The 11,557-nt window shown below is 35.1% G+C and overlaps 1 protein-coding gene across 1 annotated transcript; it reads left to right on the top strand.

The window, feature by feature from the left end:
• The first annotated feature begins 260 nt into the window (after positions 1–260).
• Positions 261–8,387, top strand: LOC139898760 (pre-mRNA-processing protein 40A). Its single transcript, XM_071881528.1, has 27 exons — positions 261–401; positions 1,221–1,286; positions 1,385–1,612; positions 1,745–1,876; positions 2,591–2,667; positions 2,773–2,842; positions 3,196–3,248; positions 3,335–3,392; positions 3,517–3,773; positions 3,863–3,935; positions 4,122–4,220; positions 4,308–4,376; positions 4,454–4,531; positions 4,626–4,712; positions 4,845–4,879; positions 4,984–5,089; positions 5,208–5,288; positions 5,375–5,521; positions 5,603–5,719; positions 5,797–5,895; positions 6,027–6,074; positions 6,177–6,266; positions 6,354–6,461; positions 6,565–6,629; positions 6,902–7,004; positions 7,097–7,351; positions 8,079–8,387. Exons 1-27 carry the CDS (start codon positions 369–371, stop codon positions 8,205–8,207), a joined length of 2,763 nt encoding a protein of 920 aa, XP_071737629.1. The 5' UTR covers positions 261–368; the 3' UTR covers positions 8,208–8,387.
• Positions 8,388–11,557: the final 3,170 nt, after the last annotated feature.

The following is an 11,557-nucleotide window of genomic DNA, read 5'->3' as shown; positions in this document are numbered from 1 at the left end:
GTTGACGTTAATCCATTTTATACCCATGAAGACCATTAAGATACTCTATGATCAGAAGCACGATTTTTTAGTGCAATTTTAAATTATACTCGGGTATATACTTAAACTGTACTACGTAAGAACGTAACCGACTCATAATAATTTTTTTACTGATACAATCGTTCCAAAGAACTAAAACGCGCAAGTATACGGGGGTTGGTTACGCCCATTTGTCTCGCACCATCACTCACCAAGCAACGGCTAATTGTATCCGAACCATTTACCAACGATTGGGCACTTAAATTAGGGTTTATTTTTTGCAACTATTTTGATTTTATTACTAGCTCCATATAATTCCCGTTCTCTCTCGCTTAACTGTATGTGCTAAAATGGATAATAATCCTCAGAATCCTCCTTCGCAGGTATTTTCGTTTTTTCTAAACCCTAATTTCTTCAATTCGTATCCTATCTCTCTTTGTATTATTTGAAGTTTATTTTCCGGTTCGCTAGGGTTTATGATTGATACGCGAAGCCATATTCTATGTTCTATTACTTGAAATGAATCTCGTAAACGTTGACTTGTTTATCTTAATGAATTAGGAGTATAATATAATACAGCAGTATGTATGATATGCAGTTGTTTTATATTACTCTGAATATTTTCTAGTACTGGTAGAGATTTATTAGATGCGTGATCATTGTTTACAGAAGGTAATCATTCCCTAGGGTTTAATTTTGTGTATGCAGTGTGTACATATAGGATGTAAGCTATACATTCGCTGCGAAGTTGTAAAATTACATGATTTGTTGTTCGTGATTTGAGCTGTTCGTATTTCGAGCGTCACTAGGTTTTGCGATATGATGAAGCAGCTCAAGTCATTTTTGAATCTGACGATTGTTTGACTCGCTATCCTATTAGTACATTTGATCATGTTGTATTTATTCATAAGATGTGGCGTATCAGCTTATCAGATCATTATAATCTTTTATTATTGTAGAGTTTCCCTTTTGTCAGTATGAATTTCTTGTTCAGCTATGTTTTTATTATAAGTGAATCTAATAAATATATACTTGTCATGATAAGTGGTTTTGTTTGGAAATTAATTGATTACCATAAGTGTATGGAATGGAGAAATGTGAGCTATATCTGTTAAGATGTTGGTGGCTGTAGGTTCTAGTTATGCATTTTAATTTAGTTTATTCAATTTATTGTGGCTTATTAAATGACTTTTTATTGTTAGGCTCTGCGGCCACCCACAGTTGGATCTATTGGATCACAAAGTTTTGGAACAAACTTTGGAATGCAAGTATGTATCTTCTTCCTGTTTGGTGTCATTTTGTACACAGTTCGATTAATATACCATTGGAAAATAAAAATTACTATATTTGTGATATGATACTGCAGTACCGCCCTGCAATTGCAGCACAACATGGGCAACCATATATGCAGTCAGCTTTAGGTGCTCAGCAATATCGTCCAGTGGGTCAACCTCAGTTGCCACAGTATTCTCAACCAATGCAGCAGAGGCCTGGTCAGCCTGGACACCCTACTCAATCATCACAACCAATGGCCATGCCTTATATGCAGCCATCACAGTTTCAAAACTCTGGTGTATCTCATTCTTCATATGCGGTACAGCCTTCTTGTCCCTTTTTGGTTCTTGTATTTGAGTAGTCTCCCTCAGATAGTAGAATATTGCTTTTGTTTCAGTTCATTGGTGGGCAACCAACAAATATGTCTTCTCAGTTTTATGATGTCTTGCAGATGCATGCACCTGTTGCCTCAAATGGAGGACAACCTTGGATGTCTTCCGGAAATCTAGGTCCGCCGACTGCAACATCCTTATCATTGACACAAGCTGGACAGCAGCCGCCATCAGTCACCCCCACAAATCAGGTATATGTTTGTTATTCAATCTTCTTGGTCACTAATAAATATTGTTGATTAAAGGGTGCATAGCATTTTAAATAGAACTTATAATGTTACTAGATCCTTAAGGTATACACTAATAAATACTGTTGTGAGTAGCACTTGCCAAACACTAAAGAACCCTCTCATTGCTGAGCCTTTTATATGGAAAACCATGTCTATATGAATGACTCGATGGCTAGCATTTCTAAAAGAGTCAGTCTATGTATGTGGACTCACATCCTTCTTGACATTAAGTAACCCATATCAGAGGCTCCACCTTATGTAACTCTGCTTCATGCTTCATAAAAAATTCCATAACCTTATTTGTTTAGAGCTACGTTACTTCTGGTGTTTTCTGTAGACATGATCTAGATCACGGACCTATACCTTTTTTTTTTCCTCCTGGTTTCCTTCATATTTAGTTACATTTATACCTTAGTTGGCATTCATTAAGTTCCATTTTCCTTAGTGGCTCAAAAGCTTGTACATGCTCTCACTTGAAAAGGTTTACGGGCGGCTGGGCGTCAGTACTCATATGTAACTGTGTAATATTCAATGTAATCGTGATACAGCAACAATGCTTTATTAAAACGAAAAATTATAGTGATTCCCCGATTAGTGAAACCTAACTCATTGGTTGGAAACTACTTATCCATTTGAACTTCTGAAGATAATATATTCTGTTCGTTCCTATTGCAGACATCAAGTGCCAGCAATGCTAATCAAGATGCATCAGCTGCTGATTGGCAAGAGTATACAGCTGCTGATGGAAGAAGGTAACCTTTCATGTGTTTGTGTATGCTATATTAGAACACCGTCATCTATCTGATATGAATTTTTTTTCCATGATTATTTAATTAATTAACCCTTTCTGTTTGCAGATATTACTACAATAAGAGAACAAAGCAATCTTCATGGGAGAAGCCTCCAGAATTGATGACCCCTTTGGAGGTAAGTTATGTCCACAGTGTTACTATTCTCCAGTTTTATGACTCCTCGTTATTATATGCTAAGCATGTCTTTATTTGGTCCGGAGTTGGATGAAGTTGCTTGCTTTGTCGGTTTTTGAACTTGTCCTCACTTTGAAGGCAGTTTCACCTGGCAGGCAACAATATGTTATTGTATATTTCTGCTGCACATAGGACTGTTATGCATTTAACATTTATAGCTTAATCTTGTGATGGAGTTTTTGTATCATGTGTGTTGCATATAGATTTTGTGAAGTAATACTACTTGACAATTGCATTTTACATTTACTATTCGTCTTGCTGATTTATAATTGATGCGTTCTTTTGTATTGGCAGAGGGCTGATGCCTCTACTGCTTGGAAAGAGTTCACAACTGCAGAGGGTAAAAAGTATGCCTCTTCATACTCTTAACTTCATTGACTTTGCAATTGTTATCTTTTCATCTTTATTGATGTGGTGATTCATACTACTGCAGATACTATTACAACAAGGATACCAAGCAATCTAAATGGACAATACCCGAGGAGTTAAAGGTTTTAATTATGACTTATTTCCTCTTCTGCTATCTTACTCTCTACTAGAACAGAAAGGACATTGCTCAAAACTTCTTCTTTTTTTTTTTTTTTTTTTTTTTTTTTTTTTTTTTTTTTTTTTCAGTTGGCTCGTGAACAGGCTGAGAAAGAAGCTTCTAGAGTGACCCAGTCTCCTGGAACTTTAACCCCTTCTGCACATGATCAGCCTTCAGCTTCTATCGGCTCAGCTAACGAGGTTTCTATAAGCCCTGTAGCAGTTACACCTGTCATCCCATCTGGCAATGCTCCCCCTAATGTGGGGTCCGTATCATCTTCTATTGCAATCCCTACTCCAGCAGTTGGTGGTTCAATGATTTCTGCCAATGTGCAGTCATCTCCAATGTAATTCTTTTTTCTTTTCTTTTCTTTTTTTCCCCTTAAAATGATAATTTGTCCGTCAGTTTTGTATAACCTGAAAATTTAAACTTCAGGGGCAAAACGGAGAATTCATTTTCAGTGGGTGCTCAAAAAGATATAAACGGGGTGTCTGCGCAGGACACTGAGGTACGCTTAGTTAACTCTCGTATATGTCCTTTTTATTTTTAGTTTGAGAAAATTATATTCGAAGATTTCAATGGAATGATAAAATCTCCCCTCATTTATGCTTTGTTAAATCCTCATTTTTGAGCTTTTTAATATTTAATTTTAAAAAGATGGCCAAACATTTCGATTAAACGATGTGAATGACAGGAAGCAAAGAAAGGCATGGCGGCTGCTGGAAAAGTGAACACTACATCATCAGAAGAGAGAGTTGCCGATGGTGAAACTTTTATATATGCGACTAAGCAGGTAAAATTCTGAAAATGTGTTAATCCTGTTTACATGAATCTGTAGTGGCCCGTTACACAATGAAAGTATATCTATCGATGGTTTTAGGAGGCAAAAATTGCATTTAAATCGTTATTGGAGGAAGCAAATGTCAAGTCTGATTCGAGCTGGGAGCAGGTACTGTATTTATAGATCTCTGCTACTTTTTGTTATTTGTTAAGTGCTTGTTATTGATGATGAATATGGTTTGCCAGGCAATGAAGTTGATCATAAATGATAAAAGATATGGTGCATTGAAATCACACGGTGAACGGAAACAAGCGTTCAACGAGGTAGCCTCTTTGGTTGATAGCACTCGTGCATATATGTCTTTATATGTTGTGTTAGTCCTTTTTCCTGATCCTATTTTGTGTTATGCTATCATAGTATTTGATGCAAAGAAAGAAATTGGAGACTGAGGAGAGGCGTTTGAAGCAGAGAAAAGCAAAAGAAGAGTTCACGAAGATGTTGGAAGTACGTTTTCTCATCTTCTACGTTTAACTTATTTTAACATCTTATTTGTATGTATTTTTTTCAAGAAGTTAATGCTTTCTATGTATGTATGGATGTTGTGTTAACATGTTTATGCCACTAAACCCCTTTCAGGAGTCCAAGGAATTAACGTCATCCATGAGATGGAGGTAAATATCTCAGTGTTTAAAAACAATGTTTGATCTTTATGATGTTTCGGTACATGCTTTCTTTTCAGACATGTTAATGGTACTACTCGTATGTTTTAATGTAGCAAAGCGATCGCACTCTTTGAAGATGATGAACGATTTAAAGCTGTTGATCGAGCATCTGACCGAGAAGATCTATTTCAAACCTACCTCGTTGATCTACAGAAGAAAGTAAAACTCTTGTCTTATCCTGAATGTGTTACCTTATCTATTCACATGCATTTAATGCATAGTTTTTATTTTACTTGTTTTTTTATGGAATCTAATAAAATTATGGATGCTAATGCAGGAGAGAGCAAAAGCTCAAGAAGAGCAACGACAGTACAGATTAGAGTACAGACAGTTTTTGGAATCTTGTGGCTTGATTAAGGTGAGTCCTTGAGGAACTTAGACTTAGTAATTATAACTGGTTAGATGGATATTATTACCATTATTAACACAATATTTTCTATCCAGGTGGATACTCAGTGGCGAAAAGTGATTGATCGTTTGGAAGATGATGAAAGATGTACACGCCTTGAGAAAATCGATCGTTTGGAGATTTTTCAGGAATATATTCGTGACCTAGAGAAGGAAGAAGACGAGCAAAGGAAAATAAAAAAGGTGATTTTTTAACAACTCTGTACTGTTGAAGGCAATATGATGTCAACCATTATTAAACTTGTGTTTTTTTTCTTCTTGAAGGAACATATAAAGAGGGTGGAGCGTAAAAACCGTGACGAGTTTCGCAAGATGATGGATGAACATGTGGTTTCTGGTACACTCAATGCTAAAACACAATGGCGTGATTACTGTCAGAAGGTATAATCACTTGACCTTTCTATAGATCCATAGATAATTTTCTGTTTTTTTCTGTTCTTATTATGTATCTATCGCAGGTGAAAGAGTCTGTAGCTTATCAGGCTGTTGCTTCAAATACCTCTGGCTCAACTCCAAAAGATTTGTATGAGGATGCAGTTGAGGAGTTGGATAAAAAGGTATTTTAAGCAATTATATACTCATCCATGTACATTATGACTTTGTATACGTGTTCATAAAAATTTCCAAACTTTTTTTGCAAGTCATTGTCTATTGTCTTCAAGTCTAATTGTTTCTATTCACTTGACAGTATCATGAAGACAAGACCCGCGTGAAAGATGCTTTGAAACTGAAGAAGGTAAGAATGGTTATATGTCCTCTGTCTGTATGTCTACATTAGACATAATATGATGCTTATATTTATCTTACCTTTTTTTTTTTATACATGTACCTTATAAAGGTCACTGTTTTGACGACATGGAAATTGGAAGATTTGAAGCTTGTTCTAGAGGAGGACATCATTTCATCTTTGTCAGATGTTAATTTGCAGGTAAACATGATAAAATCTAACATTATAATATTGTGCTGTTTATTTTTTTTCTGACGCTGGGTGTTCTGATGTTATGTTTGTTTCCAGTTTGTGTTTGAAGACTTAATTGAGAGGGCAAAGGAGAAAGAGGAAAAGGAAATTAAAAAGCGTCAGCGTCTTGTCAAAGATTTTACTGATTTATTGTATGAAACGAAGGTATGCATAAATTAATATTTAATATTAATAATAATAATATAATCTATAATCTATACATTGAGCATCTCCATGAGAGATTATTTTACGTTGCTGCTTGAACCAGGATATAACTGCATCTTCTACATGGGAGGAATGTCTGCAACTTGTTGAAGAAAGCTCTGAATACAGGTATGGTATTTGCCACCGAAGTCCAATTGATGAAGATATCCTACTAGTTAAAACGGGTTCTCGTTAAAAGGGGCTCGGATGTCCAAAAACTCTTTCATATGTTTATGGTGTCTATATTTGAAAATATTTAAGGTGTCAAATATGATTACAAATACCATTTTTTCAAACTACTGTGTGTGATAATTATAGATATCAGAATTATTAATTATAAAATGAGGTCTTGTGAATTTTGCTTGAAACCATTGTATTAATTTTTTTACTTGTGTAATTAGAGCTATTGGTGATGAGACCGTTGCCCGTGAGACGTTTGAGGAATATGTTGCTCGTTTGGTGGAGAAGGCAAAAGAGAAAGAACGAAAACGGGAAGAGGAGAAGGTTAATAATCCATTCCATTTTTTATGTTTCGTGATTTACATATATTAGGTATTGGTGATCATTGTTTCATTGTTATGGGCCCCACCTTATAGGCGAGAAAGGAGGAAAAGGAGAAGAGAAAGGAGAAAGAACGTAGGGAGAAAGAGGAGCGTGAAAAAGAAAAAGAACGTTCCAAGAAGGATGATTCAGATAGTGAGAATATGGATATTGTTGAACAAAAGGAGGACAAAAAGAGAGACCGGAAACATCGGAAGAGACATCAAGATGATGTCAGTTCTGACAAGGACGAAAGGGACGAATCTAAGAAGTCTCGTCGACATGGCAGTGATCGCAAAAAGTCAAGAAAGGTACATTCAGTTTAAAATATCTGACCATCTTATATTACATCATATGTATGTATTAATCAGACACGTCGGGTAATGGGTCCAATTAGATGAAGTTTGAAATGTGTCATTTCTCAGTGTGTGAAAACGATTTTGGTTGACTTTCAACTAGGGATGTAATCTGGTCGAGTTAGGGCAGGGTTTAGGTAATCCCGAACCCGATTCAAAAAACCAGTCCCAAACCCAGACCCGGACCATTCAGCTCCCCATTTAGTTACTAACTAGCAGATAAACGGGTTTCCCCACGTGTATCCGGGTCCCCATTTACTCACGAACTATTGGGTAAACGGGTTTCGCTGCGGGTATTCGAGTCTTTTTTCGTTAATACGGACCGGGTAATCGTGTATACGGGCCGAGTAATCGGGTTTACGGGCCGGGTATATAGACTAGGGTCTTTTTTCACGTATACGGGCGGGTAGTCGGGTTTGTGGCTAAAATCATCCCGAAACCGGACCCGCAAAAAAATTAAAATCCGTCCCCATAGCCGACCCTAGACCCATTTACCCGTTTCGGGTATCTTCATCCGGTACGGGTTTTTTGCCATCCCTACTTTCAACCTACATGCCCGGTACAGGTTTTTTTTGACGCATGAACTTATTATTAGGTATATGGGTTGGAATTTGTCACCTAGTACTGACTACTACGTCTGGTGTAAAATTATCTATAATTTGTGTATCCTATTACATTGCAGCATGCGTATTCGCCTGAATCAGAGAGTGAAAGTAAGCATAAAAAGCACAAGAGAGAATCTCGTAAAAATGGTGGTGGTAATGAGGAGCTTGAAGATGGGGAAGTTGGAGAGGATGGGGAAATTCAGTAGAGGGGTATCCTTTTGATGTTAATGCGTAGGCTCTCTAATGAAATTTCTTGAGCTGTAGAAATATTTTTGGTTAATTGGATAATTTGTACAATCATCAAAGTATACAGGATGAATAGCAATAGCCACCTTTGAAGTGTTTTTTTATGTGATTTTTATTTAGTTTTTTTGGGATTCCACAGATGTTAACAATCTCTTTATTGGTGAGTGCTTATGTTTTTATTTTTTTATTTATTTATATTTGATGCTTAAGTTACAGAAAACTCCGTTTTGATTAGATTAAAATCACTAATATCTTCGTGTCAGTTGGTATGCAGAGTAATTTGAAGGCAAATTTGCCAGACAAGACCACTTTTAGGTCACATACCAAGTAAGTGAAAATTAGTAAATATAATATAATTGAAATGAAATACGGTTAGTGGTTGAGGTCTTGATATGAGAGAATTTTATTAGGATTCGAACATGTAGGTATAAAATATTTGATAAGGGACTGGTGTTTAGGACATTCAAGTAGCTTGCAAGCACTACTACAAAGTAGGCATGCTAAATTCGTATGTTGTATAAGACTAAACTTCTAGCATGATCATTGGATAATTGTTATCACCTCACGTATATTTTCCCCTCTGCATCAATGCATCCAATCTATATTGCTAAGCATTTTGAAAAAGCTATGAAGCTCTTCATATTTAGCATACAATTGTTCTAGGTCTTCTTGAGTATATTCCCTTATATACACATTTAAATATAATTCAATTATGCACTTTGTAAAATTTTTATAAAGCTTCACATGATACCCGTTCATCGAACCATCCTTCGAATGACCATCATCGGAAAAACCAAAAATACCTACCACGAGACCGACTACCAACAAGGTGAAAGAAAATACTCTTGTACCAATAAACACCGAGTAATCCACACCAAAGAGAAAATCCACCAAGCCCCCCCCCCCCCCCCCCCCCCCCCCCCCCCCCCCCCCCTCCTCTAATCGTCGATCATAAGTACATATATTACACGCTACTAAATCAAAGTGTCCCTTTCACCTGAAGTTCTGATGTGAACTTTATATATATGTGTTAAAAATCATGTTGGAAATGTACGTAACGAGATATCCATTATTATATGCTACTATGATATCCATTATTTTGCATTTGCAATCAAGTATAGTGTTGCAACAAATTAGGCTCACATTAAATCAAATCTACAGATAGTCACTCAAATTGACAATATTTATATGTAAATTCTTCAAAGGATTATTATTATCATATAAAAAAGAAGTATCTTTTGTTAATCCTTCATAGGATCCTAACATAATCAATGATTATTCAAAGGGAGTAAAAGAGTAAGATAAGCAAACGACATAATAATCCACAAGACACCATCATACACAAGCATGCAAAAAGTTGATGACTTTTTTATGTTTGAATAAAGTAAAGCATCATCTCTTCATGCCCGTTTAATTAGGATGTCCTAGTGTCCTACTATTATCTTTATTTTACATATTTCATACTTTTGTTAAGTAAAGTTGTTCTTGTACGTAAGAGTAACTAATTAACTTCGATGCCCATGTAGAAACCCTCTCTAACATAAATACATTTTCACCTGATCGATCGGACACAACATGTTAACATGATTATTATACGTTTCATGACTGCGTTTATGACCTTTATGCCTTGATTGAATACATGACGCGTAACTTATGAAATAATTAATCGTTAATTTTGAAATTAGAGGAACAAAAGTCGTGCGATTATATCAATACAATATGAAGATGTAATTATCATGTAAAATATACCAATCCTTAACGTTTGTGATAAATCAAGGAATATCAAAATTGTAGGAGAGATTACTTCTTAAATGATAGTCTCTATTAATACATGTCTACAAACATAGACTATCTCCGTCCCACTATAAGTCCATATTTTGACTTTCAAAGTTTTTTTTTATAAATTTTGACCGTAAATATTTTTATTTGTGTTTTATATTATTTGATGAAAATTATATAAATAAAATCACATTTAAAATCCAATACATTCATCTAAGTTTTATCAAATATTATATAACACACATAAAAATATTTATGGCCAAAGTTAAAAAACAAAAATTAAAAGTCAAATATGAATACTTATAGTGAGACGGTGAGAATATCTTTTTAACTTTCATATTATATTATGTATTATGTATTATGTACTAGGTACTATTTACTATATAAAAATAATATATACTATATACGGACTATATAAATATTAAATATGAATATATAATATATTCACTTATATATGTGTGAAAAAAAATATATATTATAATTACATTACATGATTGATTGATGATCATTTCCATGAACATGTATAACACAGCTCACAGTTATATAGTTGTGCCCTTTTGCCATTTGATCATTGGTATTTCCAAAAAGATAAAGAAAAACAAAAATTTAATACTCCGTACATAATAATTCCAGATCATTAACTTCAGATTACCAAAAAGAAAATCACACATGAAATATATTAAACTTACTTTAATATTAATATAATCATTAATGTGATTCATTAATCCTGATCAAGAAAAGCACTCATTCCTTTCTTTCCTTTGTTTCTTTTCCTCCGGCTACTGCCACCACCACCAACCACCACATCACCGCCATCATGCCGCCAATTCCCATCATTGAAAATGAGTGGCAAGTCATTATCGTCTTCATCGTGATCGTCGACGGTGGCAATACGAATACAAGAACATCTTTGTAGGGATGCAAAAAAGGCGTTAGCAACACCATTCATGAGCCACATAGCAACGCCATCTAACTTTGCACAACCATGGTTCGATGTGGATCGAACCGTGGGCTCAACATGATCGGGTCTTGTAGGGAAAAAGGTAGTGCAGTTTGAAGATGTTGTGGTAGTAGCTGCCATATTTGTAAAAACACAAACACACAAAGAGTGGTAGAACAAGTGGTGAGAGAGAAATATAGAGTTTATAAAGAATGTAATAATTTTGATAGGTTTTAACAAGTTGTTTAGTGCATTTGTTAAAATAAGGAGGCTAATAATACACCTTTAATTATTAGTGATCATGAATCATGATGATGATTATTTTGAGGCTGCTTAGTCATATAGGTAATTGTTTGGGCCAAGGGAAAACTGTAAAAATAGAAGAGGTAAAATGTGGACGTAAACAGTGATGATGAGAACACTTTAACCCTTTTCATTATGATATGAGACCAGAATATAACTGATTTAGTAACAAATCATTTTGATTTTGATATTAATGGTCAATAACTATACTCCCTTTCACTGTCAAATCAACAAATTTTTATGATCTCTTTAGCTTAATGGTGGATTCGAAAAATTATTATCAATACG

This window comes from Rutidosis leptorrhynchoides, chromosome 3 (assembly GCF_046630445.1).
Source record: "Rutidosis leptorrhynchoides isolate AG116_Rl617_1_P2 chromosome 3, CSIRO_AGI_Rlap_v1, whole genome shotgun sequence".
NCBI lineage: Eukaryota > Viridiplantae > Streptophyta > Magnoliopsida > Asterales > Asteraceae > Rutidosis > Rutidosis leptorrhynchoides.
The sequence above is the reverse complement of the archived record's forward strand: the minus strand, read 5'-3'. Positions and strand labels throughout refer to the sequence as shown.